This window comes from Mus caroli, chromosome 14 (genome assembly GCF_900094665.2).
Source record: "Mus caroli chromosome 14, CAROLI_EIJ_v1.1, whole genome shotgun sequence".
In the NCBI taxonomy this organism is placed as follows: Eukaryota; Metazoa; Chordata; class Mammalia; order Rodentia; family Muridae; genus Mus; species Mus caroli.
This window is the reverse complement of record NC_034583.1, coordinates 93,345,521-93,373,228: the sequence shown is the minus strand read 5'-3', so window position 1 is coordinate 93,373,228 and position 27,708 is coordinate 93,345,521. Positions and strand designations below refer to the sequence as shown.

Below are 27,708 nucleotides of genomic sequence, written 5' to 3'. Positions count from 1 at the left end.
AATGTTCCTCAACAGAGGAATGGATACAGAAAATGTGGTACATTTACACGTTGGAATACTGCTCAGCTATTAAAAGCAATAAACTTATGAAATTCTTAGGCAAATGGATGGATCCGGAGAATATCATCACAAAAGAACACACATGATATGCACTCACTGGTAGGTGGATATTAGCTCAGAAACTTATAATACCCAAGATACAATTTGCAAAACACATGAAAAGAAGAAGGAAGATCAAAGTGTGGATACTTCATTCTGTCTTAGAATGGGGGACAAAATACCCATGGAGGAAGTTACAGAGACAAAGTTTGGAGTGGAGAGGGAAGGACCATCCGGAGACTCTCCCATCCGTGGATCCATCTCATAAACAGCCACCAAACCCAGACACTATTGCATATGCCAGCAAGATTTTGCTGACAGGACCCTGATATAGCTGTCTCGTGATGGTATGCCAGTGCCTGGCAAACTCAGAAGTGAATGATAACAGTCATCTATTGGATGGAACACAGGTCCTCCAATGGAGGAGCTAGAGAAAGTACTCAAGGAGCTGAAGGGTTCTGCAACCCTGTAGGAGGAACAACAATATGAACTAACCAGTAACCCTAGAACTCGTGTCTCTTTCTGCATATGTAGCAGACTATGGCCTAGTCGGCCATCATTGGGAGGAGAGGCACTTGGTCTTACAAAGATTATATGCTCCAATACAGGGAAATGCCAGGTCTAGGAAGCAGGAGTTAGTGGGTTGGGGTGCAGGCTGTGTGGAGGGTATAAGGGACTTTGGGATAGCATTTGAAATGTAAATGAAGAAAATATCTAATAAAAATAAAATAAAATAAAATAAAGCTCCTGAAAATGGAAAATAAAAAAAAAAAAAAAACCAAAAACCAAAAAAACCCAACCCAGAACATTAGAGTAAGTAGGTAGTGAAGAAAGAATTAGCCATTTTTAACATTTTCCTAGCATCATTAGCAATGTCTAAAAGGAATTCAGAAAAAAAAAAAGAAAAAAAAAAGGAAAACATGGTTATACTGTATTTTCCATCATATACTTTGCTTTCTGGAAAAGTGAATAATGATTATGACCATGGGGATGAAGCCAAATTGCTTCAGTTGAAATAGCATTAATACTATTAGCTTTTTAATACTGGGTGAATGGGTACCTCTACTTTATCATCTGCATATCGAGAGCTTTATGTATCTCATAGGATTGCAGTTAAGGTTAAATGGATTTATGAATGTTGGGTGCTTAAGAAAAGATACCTAGCATATACCAAGTACTCAGTAAATGAGAGCTGTAGTTAGAAATGTCAGGGTAGAGCCAAATATAGAATGTATAGGTGTGTTTAATTTTTAGTTACTTCCCAATGTATCTTGTAATAATAAATACTTCATATACAAGGAAATGAAGTTTCTAGAAACTCAGTGTGATGCATCTGCTCTATATCCAGGATGTTGAGAGAGCAAGCTAAATATCATCATTATTTTAGCCACACAGTAATTCTCCTTCAGTCTTCCCTTTCCCATAGATGACGGATATTGCCACTCTTAAATCTTGAGAATATGCTCATTCTGCCATCTATTTCAGCCTTTGGTAGTGACCTAACTACCAAACATTACAGTTGGAACATGAAATGTTACCCGAGGCTTATAGTATCATCTAGGAATGTTCTGCAGACTGTAGGAGGTGGCGTATAGTAGAGGAAGGAAATCAATGGAGGCAGGTTCTGGGGAAGGGTCTTGGCTCTGAAACTCATCCAGCTTCCATCTCTGTCCCCTCTTCACCATGAGCAGGATAGATCTGTCCTTTCCATGCTCTCAATACTGTATTCTACCCAAGTCCGTGAAGCCAACCAATCATGGACTGAGCTTGGTGAATTCAAGAGAAAGCAATTCCTTCCAATTGCTCACGGATATGCAGATGTAGCTAATCTACTACTCCATACCTGTCCTCCTCCTTTAACCATTCTTGTAAGGAAGGCCTTGTCACACAGTATTTCCAGCTTTTATCAGCACTCACTAAAAAAAAATCCCAGCTCCTACCTGCTGTTAAATCTTACTTTAGCGCCCTTTAGCTAACTTGACTAAATAGCATCTAAGTAACTTTTATGAACTCTGCAGAGATACTTACCTGAATATCGTCCTTCTGTTTAAAATCTTAGTGTTTTCTGTAGAAGACAACAGCTGGCATATGCAGCTTTCTGTGTTGTAACTTGTGCCATCTCTGACCTTATCTCAGTTAGCGCTATGTTCTCTTCCCCATGAGCTCTACTATTCTATTCTATCTAGCACAGTGTACATTTTAAGTCATTAAGCAAGTTATTTATTGATTTGGTTTTGCTTCTATTAAAAAATGCTTTCTTGAAGGAAGGGAATATATCTCAACTACTTTTTTATTCTTGTACCCTAATGCACTGCTACCTACAAATTCAGAAAGAATTTACTTACTTAAGAACCAAATAAATTAGTCAACATAAAAGTGTATTTTAAAATAAAATAGGCAGCAAGATGAGCTTCAAGCATTGTGAGATGGGAAAGCATGAATCCCAGTAGAAAATTACATAGTTCTTCCTGTATTAAAGCAGGAAACATCATATAAATGAACATCCAAAACTGCCAGCTCTGAAGAATTATGAACAGTCCTTATTGTTTATATAGAGTAAGCAGCCCCAATACTCAAATCTTATAGTCTTCCTTTGCTTGAGAAAAGACATACAAATTTTGTACTTAACATTTTGATTTCCTCTAAGTATAGAGGTAGATAGAAATCTTAGCACATTTTTATTTTTTAAGTCAATTCCATCAACAAAAACTAAAACAGGTGAAAAAAATTATAGGAATGTTTAATAAATTGAAATTCTGTGCACAAACTTAATATAGTCAAGAGTAGGATTTTAGATAACTTCTGTAAAGATGATCATATTGGTTATATACACATGAGAAACTATAAATGACAGCTAGAACAGCAGGATTTGTCTACAATTAATTTCATCTTTGTCTAAGAAAACCAGTTGTGTTTCTGAATTGTAGTAATTTTCAGTACACAAATGAGTAGCTAGTTAGATGAATATTCATTAATTGTGATTCCACATTTACCAAACACTGCCTTAAAATGGGAAAAGTTTCTTGTCCATAGAGGGATAGTTTGGTTAGGAAGTAAAAATGAATATACTCAGTTATACTATAATATAGAATCAGTTCTGTAACAGAAATTTGTTTGGGGAAAGAGTTATGCACATAGCTCACTTACCCTCCTACATTACGAACTCTCACAAGACAGGGTCCAGCATATCTTTATATCTCCTCTAGTGAGTTGCATAAAAGAAGTATTTAGAAGGGTGCAGTTATAGTGTATAATATTTGCATCACATACAGTATAATTATAATGTAAAAATCTCAACAGAAAGAATATTATCTCACTAATTTGTTCTTAGAATTATTGTTTGAAGTGTTTCTACAATTTGGCCTTATTTTAATTCTTTTTTAGATTTATTTATTTATATGAATACACTGTTGCTCTCTTCAGACACACTAGAAGAGGGCATCAGATCCCATTACAGGTGTTTGTAAGCCACCATGTGGTTGCTGGGAATTGAACTCAGGACCTCTAGAAGAACAGTCTTCTTAACCACTGAGCCATCTCTCAAGCCCCTTATTTTAATTCTTCATGTCACTTCTGCTCATAATTTACATCCTAAAGCTATATATCTGATTCTCAAAATTGATGTTGGCTGAGAAATAGAATCTTATTTTCTAGTGTTTTATTAATTATTGGTCTTCCAAATTTATAGCAGCTCATTGTAACTTTGCTCTTACAGCCTATAAAGATATAGTTCTTTTGCTAAAGATAGTCAGGGATTTCTTGGCCCAATGAGGACGATTCTGATTAAATTAAAATACCAGTGATATTTGACTGGGCCAGTTTTAGCTCCTTTAATGATCATCTTGGCCAAATGAAGGGGACACTACCTATAAGTGCTAACATTGCAATTATACAATCACAGGAATGGCAAAGGTGAAACCAGTTTTCAAAGTTGGTTTGCTATATCTTTTGTTGTCTTTATTTTAGTTTGTGAGTACTGTAATAAAGCTACTTGCATACAACCAAATGCACTATATAAATTAACTGAGTCCATTTCTTCTGAGTGAATGCCATCGCCCCCGAGTTTAGTTAAGGTTTCACTTAACAACCCTTGCTGTGGCTTCATTGTTTCCAAACTAATCTTTAAATAATGCAACTAGTTCTTAGTCCACGACTTTCCAAATCTTCATGTTAAATAAATAAAAATAAGTAGTTTTTTGCTTTTCTGCTTAAACATCATGGCACTTTAGTATTGAGATAATGTACACAAACTAGAGTATAGAAAGTGTCATTTCCTTACATATTAGAAAGCCTAACTTTCTTTTCATATTAAACAGATTATTGAGGTTGGGCTTTGTGAAGTCTTTGAATTGATCAAGGAGACTCGGTTTTCTCATCCATCCCTGTGTTTAAGAAGCCTCCAAGCCCTGCTGAACGTGCTTCAAGGCCAGCAGCCAGAAGGCCTCCAGTCAGAGCCACCAGAAGTCCTAGGTAAGATTATGCTTAGAGTGAAGCCTGTGAAGGCAAACCACGTCTCCAGTGCACATACACAAGAGCAAGACGTGCAGGCTGGACTGACTGCGCAGGGAAAGCAGGAATGTAACTTTGCCGTGTTTTACTGGAGATAGAGTCTAAAGAGTTATGGTTCATGTACAGTTGCTTCTTGGTTGTTGTAACAACAGGAGAGCAACAACACATAAGTCCTTGAAATCCCAGAATAACACCAGACCCTAAAATCCCAATGAACTTAATACCTGTGGCCAGTAGCAAATATGCATCTTCTCTACTTTTTACTCTAGGGCAGTGGCTCTCAGCCTGTGGTTCACAGCCCCTTTTGAGGTCGAACCACCCTTTCATAGGGGTTGCCTAAGACCATGGAAAACACAGATATTTACTTTACAATTCATAACAGTCATAAAATTACAGTTATGAAGTAGCAATCAAAGTAACTTTGTGATTGGTTGTCACCACGACATGAGGAACTGTATTAAAGTGTCACAGCATTGGGAAGGTGGAGCAGAAGCTCTAGACGGTTTAAACCAGTAAGGGCGGGGGAGAAACAAGTGTCACACACCTCGAGCAGTACAACTGTTTCTCAAGAGAGGACATTTCTTTGTATACATCATAAACAGCAACAAAAAATTGTGTTGGGGAGAAAGGGTCTTATTTAGCATGATTCATTGCATACAGATATTGGCTTTTCTTCAAGTATTTATTTTTAGCATTGCTTGCTTTTAATATTAATAACTTAGGCTGATAAATGATGGTGCTTAGAGAGTTGTGGTTCTAAAGGTACCAAACAGGGGAGCCAAAGTTCTCCAGCTGCTGGATACTTTTGACAAGGAAAACCTAGTTTTGTCTTCCGATCTACATTGATGACCTAAGCCAGGTAAATAAGCCTGGTTTATTTCTGTAACATCTTTATGCAGACAGTCTGTTATGCACTGTGGTTTCAAATGTGCAATAATTTGTACAATGGTTTATTCCCAAGTATGCCTTTAAGCAGAACAAATGTGTTTTTCTATAAAGTTCCTTGCCTTAATAAATATGTAATATAAATTTAAGCAAACTTCTATTTTGTATATTTGTAAACTACAAAGTTAAAAAAAAATGAACATTTTGTGGAGTTTGTTTTGCATACTCAAGGTGAGAAATAAGTTTTAAATAAACCTATAATATTTTATCTGAAAAAAAATTTAGGCTGAACATAGAGCTATGTAAGGAAGATAGGAACTTGCTGCAATGTGATGGAAATGGAGGTGATGCATAAGTTTTAGTTGGCTTATTGTTTTTCTCTGATGATAACCATGGATATTCTGTCAGCCTACAATTTTCTAAATTGTTTTAACAATATGGTAAAATATCCTCAAAGCCATAGCAATATGATTCTCACACATTAGCCTGTATCTGAGTCATCTGTGACCCAGGTATCGAGTTTTTCATTTAGTAGTTTTAAGCTGGAACCAAACATTGATATTTTGAATAAATTTTTGGACTGTACTGCAGCTGGTGGCCTGGGAACACTATTGATTGAATTAGATTCTGATTCTGTGTTCTCTGTATCTGGCTTTACTTCACTTTTCTTTTGACTTAAATTGTTTTTTCTGAAACAAAGCCTTGCTTTGTAGCCCAGGCTGGTCTTGAACTTTATTCTTCCTGCCCTGGTTTCCCAAATAGTAGGGCTAATTAATATATCCGTACAACTATGCCCTACCTATTTGAATTTTTTGAGATCCACATTTTCAGAACGTAATTATGTGCCAGATGTTTCTTTCTTTGGTCAATGAACACAGTGGTCTATTTTTATGTCTCCTTGTCTTATGCAGGAGTTGTCTGGTTCTTGCTCCCAGGCCCATGTTCCCAGAAATAAGATGTAGGTTCAAATATACTTATAAGTAACTTGGCCATGTAGCTATGCTCCTATCTGACTAGATCATAACAATATAACCCATTTATTCTGACCTACACTCTGCCATGTGGTTGCTTAGGTGCTTAGGTGCCATGTGTCTGTCTTGATCTCTTGAGCTTGGCACTGTCTCAGAATTCTTTTTGCCTCCTGGATGTCCCACCTTCTATTCTATCCTTTCCTGTAAGTTATAGGTCGTTTTAATGGACAGGTGATGTATCATGCAATACACAAAATATTCTCTCTACGGAGGAAAGATATGCGGAAAACTTTCAAGACAGCCTATCTCTCAGCCCCTGACCCAAGGCACTTGCACCTTCCAAACAGAAGGCAGTCCAGGTTAAGGGTTAGTAAGTTTGCTGGTTTTGCTACAGTAGCACCAATAACCCTATTAATAGTGTGATATGACTCAACAGCATTATTTTGAAATTTTTACTCATTTTATATAGGAGCTGATTTTTGTTTGAGCTCTGCTATGGTTTATAAAGCAGATTTCTCCAACTTTATAGCCCGGTTTTTCACTTTGAAACTTGTGTATCTTCTACTGTTCTCTTTTTCCTCTGTACTTTCCCTTATATTCATACTTTACATAAATATTTCCTTTTAAAAATATATCTTGTTATAAATATTAGTCTTTGAACATGTTTTCACCTAATTATTTTCTATCAAAAATTTAATTTTATTAAGTTGCCTATCTTTTTCTTAGGCGTTTGAGATGCCATTATTCTGTTTGTTTGGTATCTTGTCTTATTTTCAGCGTTTACTTCTGCTGGTTTTTACTTCTGGGATTGGCTTTTCTGTATAAGGGTTTTATTGTCATTTCACATTTCAGATTTGCTTAGTTAGTGCAAACTTACATTGATATTGCCTGGTCTTTTCCCTTTATTCAGTTCCATATCCCCTTAGCTGCCTTCTCTCACCAGCTGTTTTCCAGCTCACTCATGAACATTTACAGCACAACTGTTACTGTTACTGTTACAATACCCTTGGATGGGGACAAATAACTGAAGAGAGGTTCTTACGATCTGAATATGACTAGTTTACAGAAGGAAGGGAAGAAGAGGGTGCCAATATGTGGAACTGTTTAGACATGTTCATAAGGTTTGTTTCAGTGCTAGGGAGTAGTGAAAGGCACTCTCTACTTCATTTTACCAAATAAAAAATATTTTTTATAGAAAATATGCAAAGATGACTCAGTGCATAGATGGTCAGAATTTAGTTTCCAAACTTCATAGGAGGCAGTTGACAGCCTCTAGTAATCCCAGTTGTAGAGGGTCAAGTGCTTTCTTCTGGCCTTCTTGGGTTTCTAAACTCAGGTGTGCATATCCACATGCAGATACTCTCACACACATACATAAACATAAAATAATCTTTAAAAATACTTTATCTTGAGCTGGTAAGATAGCTCAGTGGGTAGAGATCTTGCCACGTTAACCTGGAAAGCCCAAGTTAGACCTCCAGGACCACAGAGAAGGCAATTACTGATTCATATGCACACATGTGTACACATGTACATATGTACGTTTTTTAAAACTAGAGAGGAAAATGTTTTGCATCAAGGAATTTATTAGGTAAAATTATTTATTTAAATTATTAACTTTAATTTCCTTCATCTTAAAACGTTTTAAGGAAAAAGACATTGTTCCCTTTGCTTGCCAGTAAACCATTCCAACTTAGAGTGCTTCCATATGCAGGAAGACTTCAGTGTTTGGTGACTGACTGAAAGACTGAACAGCTGAGGCACAAAGACTAGCAGGAGATGTGCAGACCAGGGGCAGATTAAAGAAGATAAAGAAGAAATGACAATAGATGGGAAAGACAAGTCAAAAGAAATGGGAAACCAAAGAGATCTCAAAGGAGAGGAAGGAAGGAGGACAGAATTAATGAAAGAATGAGTGTGTTTTAAGCACATATCTAGATTTTTGGTTTGAAAATTTTCTGACTGTAATTGGAAAAAGGAATAGGGAATGTTAAATTTGACCCCTTTTTTGATAGCTCCGTTAACCACTGGTAGTAGATCCCATGGATCAGGAAGATGGTGATAAGATAAAAGAGGAAGAATTTATTGGGAAGAAGATACATGCTTATTTGCGGATTAGGGAAATGAAGAATTGATGGGAAATGATCCCTGGGTTCCTGTGAATGACTGAGGGAATCACAAAAGTCTTCCTGTTTTCAGAGAATTACCAAGTATTACTCTTCCTTCCTCTCTTCCTGGTCTTCCTCCTTTATCTTCCTGAGGGTTTCTCTCAGTCTGACTTGTTTTTTGTTTTTCACTCTCCTTTATTTTACTTTCTAAGAATTTTCAGTTCCCCTTTCCCTTTGTGCTGAAGAAACACCCAGGCGGAATTGATTCAGTCCCGGGCGGTGTTCAGGTGATTTGCTATGGTAATAGAACAGTCATGCTTTCTTCTTTTCTACTTTGTCACTGTATAGCTTTATGAATGAGGGAAAGTCTTCAGTCTGCCTGGGTCTCAATTGTGTTACCCATTAAAGAAGAAAATTATTTGTCCTCTCCTTGGAGAGTCCTTTAATATAAATGAATTATATGCCCCTTCTATTACTGTGAGATGTTATTTATAAATTATATTAATTATAAAGTTTTTATATTAAAGCTATAGCATTTTTCTTGTGGTTTTATAAATATGCTCATAGGGCCCAGATAGAAGGGCTCATTCCTTCCACTCTGAAAGTACAGTGAATAATCCTTACTTGAAAAGCTGTGACTTTAAGGATGAGTTTCTTATATAAGCAAGATGGATTTGTATGAACGTAGACAAATTTTATTACTTCATTTACAAAAGTAAGGTATAGGACTAAATGTTCTCTAATCCCTTGTTATATAAATGTGTTAATTGTGAAGCAGTTAACTAGACAAAAACTTGAGAAAACTAATAGTTCTAGGTGCCTTAAAGTTTATATATAGTGAACAAGATATAATAAGTTTGTACATTTAGTGCTCTGTACCTCATGAATATAATTGAATCTTGTTTTATCCACAGAGTCTCTCTTCCAGCTCCTTTTGGAAATTACTGTTCGGAGTACTGGGATGAATGACAGCACAGGGCAGTCCCTCACAGCACTCTCCTGTGCCTGCCTCTTTAGCCTGGTGGCTTCCTGGGGAGAAACAGGAAGGACACTTCAGGCCATCTCTGCTATCTTAACCAACAATGGTAGTCACGCTTGCCAAACTATTCAGGTATTTCATAGTTTTAGCTGTTAAGAAATTTCAAAGATGCTAAATTGTACTTTTCTTCATTCTGTCAGTAGAAATTCTCTGCCTTTTCTCATTATATAGTACTTTGATCTCTCTGTGGTTGATATATAAATAATGTACAGCTTTTGATTTAAGCTATATGTGTTTAATTTTATATCATTTTTAGATAACAAATGGATTTTGGCAAAATCTCTAAATATTTAAACTATAATTAATGAACATAATATAAAACATAGTTACATTAGAAAAAAATTAAATAAGAACTCCAGGAAGTAAAAAATCAAATAATAATAGTTTAAAAATTAAAGGCAGGGGTAATAACGGAATTATGGTCAAAAGCACAAATAGTTAGCTAAAGATAAAAGAGGAAGAAATTATACAGAGTATGACAGAGAAAGAGCAAATAAAAGCCATGTACAGAGAATGAGAAAGCTAGTGTATAATAAAGCAGACTATATTAATATGTTCTAACTTCCAAAGCAATGAGAGATCAAAGTGACAGAAAACAAGTCATAGACAAGATTTACAAATGTGAGTAACAGAATCCTTAAAGAAGTCTTATCTGCCTGAGCTTACTTTTTTTTCTTATTTATTTTTTTATTTTTTTATTGTCAGTTCATTGGCCCCCTTCCTGGCCCGCCCTCCCACTGTTTCTCATCCCAGTCCTCTTTCCTCCTGTCTCCAGAGGATGCCCTCCCACCCTCTATCAGGCCTTCCAACTCCCTGGGGTCTCAGTCTTTCTAGGATTATGCGCATCTTCTCTGACTGAGTCCAAACACGGTAGTCATCTGCTAGAAATGTGTCCCCCAGGCCTTATACCAGCTGTGTGTGCTGCCTGGTTGGTGGCTCAGAGTCTGAGAGATCCCAGGGGTCCAGGTTAGTTGAGACTGCTGGTCTTCCTGTGGGGTCGCCCTCATTCTCAGCTTCTTCCAGGTCTTCTCTAATTCAACCACAGGGGTCCCCAACTTCAATCCAATGGCTGCTTGTGAGCCGCTGCTCGCTGCTCGGAGCACAGCCAGGTTTGACTCCCGTAGGTATGCATAGCGTCAGTAATAGTACTTTACTTCTTACAGACGAAGTTTTAGTTTGTACCTTCGTAAGCCTGCCAAACCTTGATCAGTCTTTATAACTTATTTTGCCAGAAATAGTACAAGTATCTTTACTCTGTCTGAAAAAAATCTAAAATGTCTTTTTATATCTTCTCTTTTGAATAGGTGCCAACAATACTAAACTCACTACAGAGAAGTGTACAGGCAGTGTTGGTTGGAAAGATTCAAGTCCAGGACTGGTTTAGCAATGGCATTAAGAAAGCAGCTTTAATGCACAAGTGGCCATTAAAAGAAGTATCTGTTGATGAAGATGACCAGTGCCTGCTTCAGAACGATGGATTCTTTCTTTATTTGTTATGCAAGGATGGATTATACAAAATAGGCTCTGGATACAGTGGAACAGTTAGGGTAATATGACTATTTATAGTTCTTATCACAACAGAAATAACCATAACTCAGAATTGATTGTACCCTGGTTCTAGTCCCTTTAGTACTATCTAAATTTTATTTTTACTTAAAAATTATAATTGAGATGCATGTACTAAATATTATGTGTATTTTTATTACTTTTATTGTTTAATAATTATTAATCACTTCATAGACAAATTTTTGTTATTTTACAGGGCCATATATATAATTCTACATCTCGTATCAGAAACAGAAAAGAAAAGAAGTCTTGGTTAGGGTATGCCCAGGTAGGCAAATATCCTCAATAAATGAAATTATCTGCTCATACTTGTTGAATGAATTTGTATAAGAATTCTGTATTTGAAGTAAAATGGCTAGATAATGGTACAGAGCAGGAGGGAAAATACAAAGTCAGAATTCATCAGTCGTTCAGTTTCAAGCCTGGCTCCAAACTTTAGTAACGGTGTGACTTAGGACAGAGCAGTTTATTTTGTTCTGTTATTTACATTTAAAAAGGAATTGAAAACACCTTCTTTGGTGTTCTCATTTAAGCAGTCTAGGGATAAGAATCATAGATAGCCTTGTTCATGAACAAATCTGAATTAAAAATGAATAAGTGACCTGAGACCAAATTAGGGCTCCTTGCCATAAACTCTTGCATTCTAAGTGTAGATCCTGTCCCTTCTAGCAAACACTTGGCCTGACCAGTGGACAGCCACCTGCTAGAGATGCATACAGAAACCCACAGAGTAAGGAAACAGTAAGCTCACGGAGCTTCCTGACGGCTGTGCTCTCAGCTGCGACCAACACAGCCTGTCTCCTTGGACTAGTTCAGCATCAGACGCAGTTGCTTTTCCTCTCATGAAGACAAAGTAAATGAAAGATGGGCAGAAAGATTCAGGGGCACATAATTTTGTTGTATCCTTGTCTTTGAGAGAAAGTCCAGGTTTCCTCTGGGAAGTATAAAGTGGAGAAACTTTCCTACACTTCATGGTTTCTTGAGCTAACATTATTGGTTGTCAGCATGAAATGATAAAAGAGGCATTGGAAAGGAGTTTGAAAACTAAAGAAATTGTTAGTTTGTCTTCGTTACTGTTCAGTTGCTGTGAATATACAATGATCAAGGCAACTTACAAAGGAAAACATTTTTAACACTTGCTTACAGCTTTAGACAGTCATTGATGGAGAGTGTGGTGACAGGAAGGTGGATTTGGTGCTAGAGCAATAGTTGAAAGCTCATAATTTGTAAGGAGGCAAAGGGACAGACAGACAGAGAGAAGTGGGGGCGGGGGTAAAGGAAAGAGGATGTGGGAGAGAGAGAGAAAGAACAGGACAGCTGGGATGGGCTTTTAAAAACTCAAAGCCTACTCCCGTGACGTGCCTCCTCCAACAAGGCTATGCCTACGAATCCTTCCCAAACAGTTCCACTAACTGGAGACTACAGCATTCAGACACCTGAGTCTCTGGGAGCCATTCTCATTCAGACCACCGCACAGGCAAAGAATCACTCTGCTATGTCAATTACTGAGATATTTTGAAAATAAAATTTTAAAAATAAAATGAGTGTCTTTTAAAACCCAGTGTGCTTTAAAATTTCTCATTAATTTATACTTAGGTTTTATGTAGGAATGATATAGGAATGTTTTAGTTTTTAGAGTTTGAGAGGGAGAGAGAGTTAGTTATATGGGGGTGTATGCATGTAGCATGTGTGTTTGCAGGTCAGAAGATCACCTTAAGTTCTTCCTCAATTCCCTCCATCTGAGGTAGACTCCGTGTCTTAAATTTTAATCTTTAATATCCTTTAGATAGCATTATTGATTTATTATACATAAACAAAATATAATACAGAAACATACAGCTGCTTTTTCTATTGGTAATGAAAAAATATCTTAACACAATCAAAATTGTTTATTACCAGGGTTATTTATTATATCGAGATTTGAATAATCACAGTATGACTGCCATAAGAATAAGCCCTGAAACACTGGAACAGGATGGTACTGTAATGTTACCAGGTAGGTTTTAACTAGTTATATTTTTCTTCACAAGTTGTAAGAAACCAAGATGTAAATGGTAATTAACAAAGATTAGTACTTGCTTACAAATGAGTTTTTAAATATTATGACATGTTAGCCATTTTATCTCCTCAGTAAGTTAATACATAATACTTGGCATCAGAAACAAAGTGCAATGAGGTTTCCTATTTATTTCCAAATTCATACACATCTACAAGGTCTGACAACTTCACCCATTAAGTCCCAGCCCCCAGTTATCAGGGTAATGTTATTTTGTTCTTTTTTTCACTAGAATCACTACTTTAACTCTTAAGTTGCCCTGTACAAGAAACATTGTCATTATTAGTCACCTTAACAGTGCCCTAGAATTTTCCTCTGCTTTAAAAGACTTGCAGTGGTCCGGCATAGACAAGAAAATGTTAGCTTTGGTCATGTGCACTTTGTCCGAAAGTGTTGACAGAGCCTTTGGGCACAGTTCATCTGCCACTGCTCTGTGCCTCATGCTGCCCAAGTGCTGAGGCTCTTGCTCTCAGGTTTTCTGCAGCACGAGGCAAAGGCATAAATGTTCTCTATCCTAAAGTTTTAAGTTTGCTTCTACCAAAGCTGATCACATTAAACCTCAAATATTTAGTGTGTTTGTTAGTAATCTCTTGGCAAACAGTAAAATACTCAAGCATATGATCTTTTGAAGAAGTGAAATTTATTTCTTAAGAAAGAGCACACTGAGAAAGGTATCTGCTCCCTCTTGCTTGTCAAGTGTTTCAATATTCTTATTGCTTCGTTAGAAAATGAATTGAACTTTTCTATTTCTGCATTTTCCCAAAATAGTATATAGACAGCATCATAAAGCAAATGAAGCATTTTGTGTACATGTCCGTGACAACCTAACAAAATCATTCTATAACACCTCTTTTCAGAGTCTACATTTCCTTTCTAAACAAGTCTTGGCCTATTTCATTTGTTTAATAATAACAACTTTAGAAGTATCTCTAGGTATCACCATATAATACAATGAGTTTCATTAGGATTATTTTCATACATTGTGACGTATATCATACTTTAATTATATTGCCACTCCCAATTCTAGTTTCCTTGTATTTTTCTCTTCTTTGACCTTCTACTAATTGAAAAGGTTTTGTTTTTTGGATTTGGGTTTTTTTTTTTTTTTCATTCTTTTGTTTTTGTTTTTGTTTTGAGACAACTGTGCAACTGTCACTGTACAGCTCTGCTTGGCCTGGCCTGGCCTGGCCTGAAATTTGCTGTGTAGACCAGGTTGGCCTTGAACTCACAAAGATCTACCTGTCTCTGCCTCATGACTGCTGGGATTAAAGACGTGGACCACCACACCCTCCTGATTTAAAAAGAGAATTTTAAATTATATCTATACCTCCACTAAAGTCAGTACACAGTTCTCAAGATGGATCATAGTCTACTTTGAACTTACCCTTTACTTACTACTCTGAATATGTTTTCAGGTCGTTAGGCGTTTGCAGCATTATTTTAATGTTATAAATTATACTTTATCGATTTATTAATATATGTTAAAACAAGAGCCTTCCAGTCTTCCTGTTTTCCAGTTTTCTTCCTCCCTCCCTCCCTCCCTCCCTCCCTCCCTCCCTTCCTTCCTTTCGTTCTTCCTTCCCTCCCTTCTTCCTCTCCTCCCTCCGTCCCTCCTTCCCTTCCTTCATTTCATCCTCCTCCTTCTCCTTCTTTCTTCTTCTTTTTTGGTACAAAAATTACAGGGGGAAGATCAACTTTATCTCTCTGTCTCTGTAACAATTATTTTAGGATAATGTCATCGAAGAAATGCTCATTATTGACAAAACCTGTCCTAAATAGATGGGTACAAAAGAGTAACTTCTGTCCAGCTCATTTATAAGGTTGTAGCTGAAAGGAAAATTTAAAAATATCTACCTGTAGGTATTTCATTTATTTTCCATGATTAAAAATTATTTTCTAATGTCTTTATTCAGTTTAAATTCTTCATCATTTAACATAAATGTAAATTTTAACTATACAAGTGTGGCTTTCTGTGTTTCAAAAATACGTGCTGTGCTCACAGTGAAGAACAAATCAACCTTTGGAAGGATAGTCCCATATTGTGTGTCTTCCAAGCTTTCAGATGTTGCTTGACATACTCCTGAAGCTGCTGTCTTATAATGTTGTACATGGATAAGGGATGGATCAAGAGAAGTTCTCAATATGACATGGAAGGAAGACTCAGCCCTCAGCCCTCAATCTGAAGAAGCCTGTTGTCATTGACTCATTTCTTTGGCATGGACTACATTTTCTTCAATGAAACCATTTGCTTTTTCCCTGACAAGGGACAGTTCTTCTCTGTGGCTTTCCATCAAGAAGAGAAGTAGCAAGCTGTCAGGTTTTTAGGTTTACTGAATACCATATTTAAAATGAATGTAATTGGTAATTCATGTAGTTTCATATTCTAGCTAGTCTTACAGTTACTTCACTGCAGTATGGATGACCGGCTCTTGTTGAATATCGTTTTATTCTTTATATTTCAGCGTAACGTTGAGATTGTGTTCTTGTGTCGTTTGCTGTCTACGTCTTGTGACCTCAGAACACGAGGCCTTTTTGCTACTCTTGCGCCGCTTCACTCCCTCATCCCTGCATTTATCTGAAATTATAATGAGTTTTTCTTCTTTGCTTTTTAGTTTAAAATCTTACTGCTTAGAGCTTGAGCAGCGTCTCTCTTGCGCCTCTTTGTATTCTGTACAGTGGACTAGGAACTCTTTCTTTCGATTTCTCCTCTCTTTGATTACCAAGTCTCTTGGGCTACCAGTGGGCCTTGTCTCCCAGTTTCTATTTCCAGTTTGTGATCACTGAATTCTCTATTTGGTAAGGGTCTGCCTGTGTTTTGCATATTTATAATAAGGAAGTATGCTAGTATGAAGCTCTTGGGCAAAGATATAGCTTATTTGGGTGGGTTCCATTGCTGTATTCCAAAAAAGAGTTTTATGTTTTGTTGATTCATGTTGAAGAGAAATGAAATTTCTTTTTGTATTGTGATTAATGGAGAGGTTCATCCTAGTTCTCCATGGTTACTGTAGAAAGTGTGTGTGCTCTTAGATTTGCTTGCTGAATACTTGTTTTCCCAAAGGATACAATTTATACAGATGTTGATTTTGCTTGTAGTTTGTGTTATTAGCAGCAGTCACTAACACATGTTCCAGTGTCCTTCTATGATACTGGTATCCCTTGTCACAATTGGCTTGTGCATTACTTTGATCAAAGAAATGTTTGATCAAAGTGCACCATTCTACATAGATATGTTCAATGCTGGCACATATGGGTAGTAGCTGAGATATTTGGCTATTTTGAGATAAAAAGAAAGAAATGAGTATAGATTTGTTGGCTATCCATAAATAGATAGGAGAAGGATAAATGGTTAGAAACATAGGACATGCTGGAACAGACATTGACTTTCTACGTGAGAAATAGATAGGTAGTTTTGATCCTTCATTTTGTAAAGCAAGGGATATCTGCAGTTGGACACCGTAGACTTAAATACAGAAGCCTTAGATCTATCTGTATTTCTCTGTGACACTAATGACCGTGGTGTATGTCTGTTGGTAGTGTTGCCTACATTGCATGTGATGGTATTGAAATGATTATAACCACACTGTTTGTTTACCATGGTGCATGTTCGACTCTCAGACTATATCATAGGCTACTAATTCATTTTGAAATTAGATTGGCTCTCAGATCCTTAATTATGCAAGCTTTATAAATGTAAGCACAATGTGATCAGAACTCTTAGTTGAATCATTTATTTTTTGCTAATTTGTAATTCTTAATTTTAAAAATGCCCCTTTTTGAGTGTAAGTCTATTTTTATTATGTGAAGAACCCTCATTCTGACTTCAGCAGAGGAGGAAAATCATTTCATGCGTTGCTTAATTGTTGTGTAGTATAATTACTTTTCCTTTCATTTGTATAGATTGCCACACTGAAGGTCAAAATATTTTATTTACTGATGGAGAATATATTAACCAGATAGCTGCTTCAAGAGATGTAAGTATTTGGAATAGCTGTTGTAAATGAAACCACTTTTTCTTAAATTACTGGGTCTTTATTAATTAACTGAAGACTGATTCATGCAATGTAATACTTGATTTTTTTTTTAATTCTTAATTTTAAAAATTTTTTAGGATGGCTTTGTTGTCAGGATATTTGCCACAAGCACTGAACCTGTACTGCAACAAGAACTACAGCTTAAACTGGCCAGGAAGTGCTTACATGCCTGTGGCATATCACTGTTTGATCTGGAAAAGGATCTGCATATAATAAGTAAGATGACAAAATAAATGTTTCTTTTTCATTCCTTTAAAAAAAATCATTGTTTTTTAGCATTTCAGCTAATAATTTAGTGGCTATTTTGTCTACTACTGTAAAACAATTTTTGATTACTATATGGAGGTAACTAGGAAATACAGTCTGAAAACAGATGGCGTGTTAGAAAGTGCTGAGAAAAGTGACTAACAACAGTACTTTCCAGCTCAGTTTGAATAGGGCAAATGAGATGCACCGGTATTTCTTAAGGATCGTGGCAGACAGTGCTGAGTGTAATCTAGTACCACTGCACATTGAGTATTGTTGTTCTGTAACCCAGGGAAAACTCCCCTTTAGATGTTTTCATCTTTGGGAGTATAATAATCTTACACTAGTTTTTTATCTCATGTTTTAATTGCATATTTTTTTTTTTTTTGTATCTTCCCTTCCATGGGAAAATATGCCAAACTGAACTCAAATTTTCCATTTAAAAAGCCCACAGAATGATTGGTTGTGTATATTACTGGCCAAACATCATAAAATGTACTATATAGAAATTTGTAATTTATGGTTTGAAGATATATGCATGTATTTACACATATTTTTTTTTAATTTAGGGGTTTTTCTTTTATCAAAAAGCAAAGGATCAAGAATCTGAAAATTGTATTCAGCTATCTTCATATTTTTTTAATCCCAAATAAAGGTGTTAGAAGAATCTTTAATTTTGTATTTATTCATTTAAACAATGGGCACTAAGTTATGAAAATCACATGAGATAAAATTTATACATTTAATGATGTTTAGTACATGGGATGCTTAATAAAAATATATATTTATTATTTTACGCACATTGGTGTTTTGCCTGCATGTATGACTGTGTGAGGGCCGTGTTGGATCCCTTAGAACTGGAGCCACGGACAGATGTGAGCTGCCAAGAGGGTGCTAGGAATTGAACCCTTGTCCTCTGGAACAGTAGCTAGTACTCCCAACTTCTGAACCATCTCTCCAATCCATAAAAATGTATATATTTTTTAATACCTTAAGTCAGTGACTACGGCTGACGTTGAGTTTTTAAATGTTTTATTCTAAATGTTGATAGTAATAGAATAGCTTCATCTTCTCTGTGTAAAGTCAGCAGAGGATGAAGCAGATGGCGGAGCGTGGGTTTCCCTGTGCTTTGTCTCATCACGTGTGACAGTCTTCCTAGGCAGACCAGGGTGCTCTCAGGCTAGTTGTCCTCCAGACATATGGCTAGGCCGTTTTTATTTTTAACAATACTAATTGAATTGACTCATTTCACAGAGTGCATGCTGTACTTAGAATTACGAGTATTAGAAGTACAGTCATATTTATTAGTCTTGTTTTGATCGCAGGCACAGGATTTGATGAAGAGTCAGCCATACTCGGTGCAGGACGAGAGTTTGCGCTGATGAAAACAGCAAATGGAAAGGTAAGCGACGCATGTTGTTCAAAATTAACATTTTCTGCTTAATGAGAAAGTACAAATTGTTACATAATTCAGATCGTTTTCATATTTAAATATTGTCATAAATTTTTACGTGGTAAAACATAATCATGTTGAAAATAATATTGTGAAAGAGTAGTGACATTTAAGACCTTAAAAATTTGTAAACTTTTAAAAAGGTATATATTTGAAAGTATTTAATTATGAATTCCTGTAATTTTTGAAGTACTGTAAGTTTGTATTTATGTTATTCTGTAAATGATAAATCAGAAATTTCTATAAATGTCCATAATAAGATATCTAATTAAGATACCGTAAAAGCATGTTTAAGTAATGTGTAGATTGTAGATTGTGTAGGTTAGCCTACATAGATTGGAGTTTCTTTTTTATCTAATAAATATTAAGAGAAATTAAGTAAGGAAATTCTGAGAATAGAAATTACTTAATGAAGCTTTATATAAATTTGGAAAATTAATAACAGATTTTATGAAATTTTCTTTGAGTGTATTTATGGGAATATAAAAATGAAAATTGTAAATATCAAGAATACATATGAAAAAGCAAGCTTGAATGGGTCAATTTTTCTGTCGTTCAGATCACCAAATTTGAATAGTATAAAAAATATTGAGTTCTTTTTTTACCTTTCAATAAAATACGGAAACTTTTACATTTTTGTAAAACCTGGTGCACCACTCCAAAAGGCAGTCTAATTTCTGTTTTTCTTCCCTTTCTAACATGTAAGATATATTACACTGGCAAGTACCAGAGTCTTGGAATCAAACAAGGTGGTCCTTCAGCAGGAAAATGGGTTGAGTTACCAATCACCAAATCTCCAAAGATAGTTCACTTCTCTGTGGGACATGATGGCTCGCATGCCCTTTTAGTTGCAGAGGATGGAAGTGTGTTCTTCACAGGATCTGCAAGCAAAGGAGAAGATGGAGAGTCAAGTAAGTTGGCTGAGAGTTGCCACTTCTGAGTTGGTGTAGAGTCATCTCGGCAGCACTACCCCGCAGCTTAGATGGTGCATGTCAGTAAACGATGAGCTAAGGAAGGTGCCTGTCTCACTGCCGATCATAGGAGTGAATTTGCATACTTATGGCCATGCGATTATTTGTTTGAGAATAGGTGGTTGGTAATGTTTTGTCTCATTTACTTATTCTAGTAGATTACTTAAAAAGCTGAAAACTTGGTAAGGACTATGTATTTCAAAGTGAAGATAAACCTTATGTAACTTTGTTTATAGTATTATCGCTTATGAAATTCTTTATCTACTAGGAAATCATTTGCTCAGCAACGAAAAAGTAAATAATTTGATGTATTTTTTCTGTTTATATCCTTCTTTAAAACATAATTTTTCTCTCTTAAATAACTTTTCATATTCCTCGGAGTAGCATCTTACAGCGATTTGTCTTTTGAAGTCTATACATAATGGAAAATTATATGAAAATAAAAGTTGCCTTGGGAATAACACTTAACAAAGCCACAGAGTATGTTACCATCTCCTAGAAACTTGAACATATAGAAAAATCCATGTAAACTAGTTACTGCACATAAGCATAGGTATCAATCCATATGAAAGGCATGCTATAGCATAACAAGATGTTTTTATTCTGAAAGCTTGCAGAAAATTGATTAATCAAACGAACAGCTCGTCGATGTTTTCCATCTTTGGCTTGTTTCACGGGTAGAATTTTTTTAGATAGTAGTTTGTTATATCACCCATGCTTCTGTTTATTTGTTCTGTTTTATATGTGTATCACCTTTATAATCACGTTGAATTGGGATAGCACTTAATATCTGTTAGATGAATGAGAAACTGTTTCCAGAATCTAATATAAGAGCATACATTAATTATAAGGGGAGATAAAAAAGGAGCTGATATAAGTATGTGTATAGGGGACTGAGATGGTATGTGTCCTTGTGGTATTTGACAGCCTCAATATTAGTTGACTACATGAGGCTAGCAAGTTTAATCTGCGTGGTGGTAAGCCCAGGGTTTCTGAGACTTAATAAAGTGTATCAAGAATTGTAACAAAGAAAACAGTTTGTTTCTTTTCTTTGGTTTTATATATAAATCATTGTTATTTCCTTATATTCATTTTATTCATTCTTTTTAGCTAAGAGCAGACGGCAGTCAAAGCCCTATAAGCCGAAAAAGATTATTAAAATGGAAGGGAAGATTGTGGTGTATACAGCCTGCAATAATGGAAGTAGTTCCGTTATTTCTAAAGATGGAGAACTCTACATGTTTGGAAAAGATGCTATTTATTCTGATAGTTCAAGTAAGTTCCTCACTTAGACAATGTGGAAGTATTATTTCCCTTGCTAATTACTGTTTTCTATAAAACAGGTGCCTGACTGAAACTTAAGGAGGGGAAATGAGGGATAGACGTAGCTAGATAGTTTTATATTTATAAACTCCAATCTATAACTTCATACTATTTGGTCACTGGATTGTTCTCTAGTAATTAGGAATGATTATAGTGAGTGTGTCATCCCACTTGGGGAGACTTTGTTTGAGACATATAATGTAAAACAGAGAGCAGAGTAAATGAAGTTTATGACTATAAAGTGTAGTGATTATCCCAAGGATGAAGAAATCAAACGTAGACAATTTAGAGCAGTGAATTATTAACTGAAACTGCTCCCAGGTAATAGGACTACTGACTTAGTGTGGGGACATTCAGATTCTCAGTGGGCTGAAAGTGTTTGAGTGACTTCAGGAGTAGCATATTAATAGTTTAAAAATAATATCCATATAACTATTGCTTGCTAAAATGCTGATAGAAATTGAGCATTTACATGTAAGTTAGGTGGACCAGACAGACACTGCCTGCCTGCCCCTTTGCAGTCTGAGAGACATTTGATTGTGATAGACTTAGTAGCTATTGTTCAGTGCCTATATACGGAGTCAGATTTATTACTAACTGTTTTAGTTGGACAAAGTTTACCTAACTTTCAGATTTTTCTTTTTTTCTACTTCTCTTAAGAAGAGGCTAAATGATAATAATGTATTTCATAATTTAGTTTTATAAGTCTATAAGAAAGGACATGTAAGAAATGCTTTGCATAGAATGTAGAATGTAGAATGTAGAAATAGCTCACTGTATAATCACGTGTCATAGGTAGTCAAATTCTGTTCTGTTAAATAAATATTATTACATTTTTCAAGTGAAAAATAAAATACTGAAATTAGGAATATTTTCAACTTAAATAACCACCGAAATTTTTGGAAATGAAATTTTTGATATATTTTATAAAACTTTAGTTTTTACTGTTATTATTACTTAATGAGGCTAAGCAGCATGCCTTTGTAATTTTAAAATTATTGCAAAAATAACTAATCAGTGTAGCACGTGGGTGTAAAAATCATGCTAAATGGAACATAAGGGAAGTTGAGGAAATACCGGAGTGGACTGTGGAAGAAAGTATGAGAGGTTCAAAATTACTGTTTGTGACCTGCTGAGAGAGCTCAGCATGCAAAGGTGCTTGCTTCTAAGCTCAACAGCCGGAGTCTGTCCACAGGACTCAGGTGCTGAAAAGAGAGAACCAAGCCCCACAAGTTCCCTTCTGACTTAGACGTGTGCATCATAGACACAGGTGCATTTGAATGCATGCACAGGAAACAAATAAACGTGATTTTACAATGAAATCTACTATTTTGAAGAGTCTTACAGGCTTATAAAAACCAATACTGTTTTATTATACCATTCCAAGTGTTTTGCTATTTGTCTGCTTAGGTAAGTTTAAGCCAGTAAAGGTTCATGACTTGTTTGTGCTGGTAGTTGGGTTTGAGAGCTGCTGGTCCTTCTGGGTACTCATTGTTTAAACTGTTAGTACTTGCAGCAAGCAGGCAGAAGTCAGCTAGAAACGATGTTACCGTACGTAAGTGTTTGTCCCAACTATGAATGCCATTTTAAAATTTATTCAAACTACATTTAATGCTTTTTTTTTTAATTTGGTGATAACCTACTAGGAATTTGGTCACTTGTTTTGCCCAAGAAATTCTTCATTAAAGTTGTTCTTGTAGGTACAGGAATATTTTGTTGTTTTTATTAATTCTGTATCTCTTTTCTAGGTTTGGTATCTGATTTGAAAGGCCATTTTGTAACTCAGGTAGCAATGGGTAAAGCTCACACGTGTGTTTTAATGAAGAACGGAGAGGTTTGGACATTTGGTGTAAATAATAAAGGACAATGTGGACGAGACACTGGTGCTATGAACCAAGGAGGGAAAGGTAGGAGTTAAAGGCTCGGATATTAAGATCATTGTTGTCTTTTCATTCGCTTTTTAGAACAGAGTGAGGAATCCTACTCTTTTCGAAAATAACTGCGTAAGAGATGTCTCAACAGTTAGGAGCACCTGCTATTCTTTAAGAGGACCCAGGTTCTATCACTGCACTTGTGTGGTGGCTTACACCATCTGTAACTCCAGTTCCAGAGGTCTGATGCTCTGTACATGTATACACACACACACACACACACACACACACACACAGGCAAAAGTCATACATAACAATTAAAAACAATGACTCTTTGATTTTTATAGATTTAGAAAACCCCTAAATTTTTACTTGATAATAATTAACGATAAAAGTCAATCACTGCAAAAATAAAATAGGCTTTATTGTAATAGTAACTTTTATTGGCCTGAAGCTTATTTATTGCATCTGTCTGCTAATGTAGACCTAGTCTTGGAAGCTTCTAGGCCCCATACAATCTACTCTAAGCCTAGAATGTTTTTAGCCCCCGAAACTTACTGCTAAATAATAAGATTACCTTTTCTATCTCTTTTTGTGCTCTGGCTGGTTTAACTCAGCTGTTCTGGCTCAAACTCCTCCAGGCAGATTGATTTGGTCCCTCCTGCACTACTCTCCCTGGCGTTATACTAGTCAGTGATATGTTCTAGTCTTTTGGCTCCTTGTCATTCTCCCGCTGGTTCTAGCCAGAGAATGTGTCTAGCTTGTTCTCTCTGCAGCCTGTCTCTGTACAACTGTCCCTTACCCTCACTGCCGCCTTTCTCTTGTCCTCTCCTGCAGTGCTCTCCTTACATAGCTTCCTGTCTTCCTTTCTGTGCTGCCTCTCAAGTAGCTTCCCTTTCTTCTCTGCTCTTCTGAGAGTGTGCATATCCTATCCTGTCAAATCTGTTTCTGATTCATCACTTTGTCTGCCACTCAGTTAGACAGACATCACTTTCAAATATGAGTGCTTCCTTCTACAGACTAATTTTACCTTCTTTGTTTGGGACTAAAGGTGTGTGCTGAGAGGGAGTCTGTATTTCAGTCAGAGGGATTGAAGGTATGTGCTAAGGCTGAGCACATCTAGAAACAATTTTTTTTCCAGTAAACAACACAATTTCAGAGTTCACAGCCTGAACTGATCAAATATCCCGTAACACTTGTATTTTTGTTTTTTGAAGAAGTAATGTTCCTAGCTGTTTAATATTATAAAAATCTACAGTAATTAATAGTTCTTCTTTAACATTTTTGATGACTGAATTATTCATGGAAAGGAGATTTTTCTCAAATGCTTGTCACCTTCAGTTTTAACTACTTTCTGGCAGTAGTCTTTCAACAGTATTGCCCTTCTTGTTTAATCATGAGTATTTTGACAGCTCAGACTGCTCTTATTCCCTGGCCTTTTGTTAGGGAAAGGTGAAACTGTAGCTATCTATTTTCATAGTGTCTTCTTCTCAATTCTTAGGCTGTTGAAGGGAAGGGATGTTTAATCCTTCAATTTCCTTGCTGTCATGATCTTGATCTTGGCTTGTAATAGTATGTTTAGTTAATTGTTGCTTCTGGTTTTTATTTTTAGCTGTTACCAACATTGCCTGTACTCTTTAGTTCAATTTTTGACTATCTTGGATTTTTATTTTTTTAAAACAGTGGGAGAAGATATGTTCATACAGTCAGAACTAAGCATTGGGCTATGATAAACTTCAATCATTCGAGGTTTAAACTTTCAATTTATTAACCAAACCAAGAGCATCTCTTCTGAGGTCTGCTAGACCATGGATTCAGATAGGTTACAAGAACCAGTTTTGATAGGGAGAGTGTTGGTCCCATTTGTGTATATAATTATATTAGTTTTTAAAAAGATAGCATTTTTAAAACAATTCTTTTTGTTTCAGGTAGCTAGCTTGGATCTTTTATTTTAAAGTATGAAATATGAATAAGAGTCCATTTGTATTTTATTGAATATACAGATTAATTCAAAGACAATAGTTATGCTGTTGACTCTTAAATACTACTATGTATAAATCTAGTAAAGATTGTGCTTGATACATTCTACCAGAATTGCATATTCTAGCTCTAACCAAAATTATCTGGTATTTGCTTGTCTCATTTTTTATATTGTTCACTGATTACAAAGCTAAACGAAGACCTCATGTGCTGTGCTCGATTTCTCGATTGTTAGCTTAGCCTTTAACAGCTTAGCATCCTGCATTCCTGAACCAAGTTCTTTTTTTTTTTCCTTTGGTTTTTCGAGACAGGGTTTCTCTGTGTAGCCCTGGCTGTCCTGGCACTCACTTTGTAGACCAGGCTGGCCTCGAACTCAGAAATCCGCCTGCCTCTGCCTCCCAAGTGCTGGGATTAAAGGCGTGCACCACCACGCCCGGCTCCTGAACCAAGTTCTTGATTAGACATAGTTACCTTGAGTGGCTTTTCTTTAGGTGGTGTGCAACAGATAAGAGATAAACGAATAAGTTTAATGAGGAATAATAGATTAATTGAGTAAATACATAACCACTGTGATTACAGCAGGGCTTCATGTATGTTTTTAAGTTGGGAAATATGTTTTCAGATATGGAAATAATTCACATACAGTTATAAATTTAATTGTCATACAGGGTTTGGAGTTGAAAATATGGCAACAGCAATGGATGAAGACCTGGAGGAAGAACTGGATGAGAAAGACGAGAAGTCCATGATGTGCCCTCCAGGCATGCACAAGTGGAAGCTGGAGCAGTGCATGGTGTGCACCGTGTGTGGAGACTGCACTGGCTACGGCGCCAGCTGTGTTAGCAGTGGCCGTCCTGACAGAGTTCCTGGAGGGTAGGACCAGACTTCCTATGAAGAAAATAAGCACACTCTCCCTCCCCTCTGTTTTTGTTTTTATTGTGTCTCAGGTTATCTCACAGTGTGTCTACCTATGTTTATATGTGCCCGTGTATTGGGGTAGTGGTATGTGGGTTTCAGACCTAGGGCTTCAGACTAATACCAGTTAAGTACTCTACCACTGAACTACACATTCAAGCCTAAACTTGAATACTTAGTTATTTTCTACTATATTGTGTTCTAATTTAGTGTCATCTTTATGTTTGGCTTCCTTTCATTTGATTCATTGAAGCCATTATTTAAAAATTAAGTTATACTTTTCTTCAAGTCTAGGGCCTTATTTGTTTTTTTCCTAAGCTTGTTTAATGTGAAATGTTTATTGATCTTTTCTTAGTACAATTATCAAATTTATATGATTCTTGAGTAAAAATACATTCTTTTTCTCTCTAACATGGTATCCTGCTTACCTATCTGTCTATCTATCTAGCCTGCCTACCTATCTATCCATCCATTCACCCATCTGTCCATCTTCTTATAGATTCTTGATTTAAGGGTTTGTCTTGGTTAGTTTTTTTTTTTTTGTCAATTTGATATAAACCTATACATATCTGGGAAGAGGACTTCTTAGTTGAGGAAGCACTTCCATATGATTGTCCTGTAGACAAGTCTGTGGAGTATTGTGTTGATTCAGTGTGGAAGACTCTTGTTTATTGTGTATGGTGCCACACCTGGGCAAGCTGAGCAAACCATGAAGAGCAAGACGTAGCACTCCTCCATGGGCTGTATGTCAGTTCCTGCCTCCAGGTTCCTGCCTCCAGGTTCCTGCCTCGGCCTCCCTCTGTGATGTGGAACTGTGAACTGAAATGAACCTTTCCTCTCCAAGGTTCTAAATTATTGTCAATTCTAAGTTAGTATTCGAGGTGCATCAAATAATAGAATTTTCTCCTAGAACTTTAGAAGAATTTCATGTTTACATTTTATAGGCAATATAACACATAAAGGGTTGTCTTTTTAAAGACTAGGTTTCTGATAATTGGCTGATTTAGGGTAGGAGTGAAATTTTGTGAAGAAAAGCCTAGTTTGAGCAAAACTACCTCCAGTCTCTGGTTTTACTATTTAGCAAATGTTTAGCTATCAAGTAATGCTTCCCAGTTCCTGGCAGCATCTACTGTGTTTGTATTTCTGGACTTACACTTTTTCTGTCATAAGTAGATTGTATACAATAGCCATTTTTCTTCAAGGCTATTGAAATATTATTTCAGGCTTGTTTTGTTACATTGTGTTGCTTGAGATAAGGTCAATCTGGCCTCATACTTCAAGGCTCAAGTGATAACCCCTGATTCAGGCTTACCACTTACTGCAGCCACAGGCTTTTTCTTGTTCTTGGCATGGCTTATTTTATTAGCATAAGTAAAAAATGTACTCTACGAATAGATAATTTTTATTCTGTAGTGCTTTGTTGGATACCATTTTCTACTTTAATGACCTAACTTATTTATCTTTAATTAATTTTTATTTTGAGCATTTTTATGTAAAAGGATCCAATTTTTCTTTGTAAACAGTGTTAGAATTTGAAATTTAATCTCTCAAACCTTTCCTAGGCTGTTTTCATTAAAAATCAACCCCCCCAGCCGGGCGTGGTGGCGCATGCCTTTAATCCCAGCACTCGGGAGGCAGAGGCAGGCGGATTTCTGAGTTCGAGGCCAGCCTGGTCTACAAAGTGA

The 27,708-nt window shown here is 36.2% G+C and overlaps 1 protein-coding gene across 2 annotated transcripts in view; it reads left to right on the top strand.

Moving 5' to 3' along the window:
• Positions 1-27,708, top strand: part of Mycbp2 (MYC binding protein 2) — a 237,483-nt gene that overhangs the window by 45,315 nt on the left and 164,460 nt on the right. For both annotated transcript variants that reach the window (XM_029468874.1, XM_021181915.2), the window contains exons 4-15: positions 4,416-4,569; positions 9,487-9,683; positions 10,916-11,158; positions 11,374-11,445; positions 13,077-13,173; positions 17,131-17,204; positions 17,342-17,480; positions 18,836-18,912; positions 19,670-19,874; positions 21,045-21,209; positions 23,006-23,164; positions 25,777-25,981. In XM_029468874.1, the coding sequence (XP_029324734.1) occupies positions 4,416-4,569; positions 9,487-9,683; positions 10,916-11,158; positions 11,374-11,445; positions 13,077-13,173; positions 17,131-17,204; positions 17,342-17,480; positions 18,836-18,912; positions 19,670-19,874; positions 21,045-21,209; positions 23,006-23,164; positions 25,777-25,981 (1,787 nt within the window). The remainder of the gene's footprint in view (positions 1-4,415; positions 4,570-9,486; positions 9,684-10,915; positions 11,159-11,373; positions 11,446-13,076; positions 13,174-17,130; positions 17,205-17,341; positions 17,481-18,835; positions 18,913-19,669; positions 19,875-21,044; positions 21,210-23,005; positions 23,165-25,776; positions 25,982-27,708) is intronic.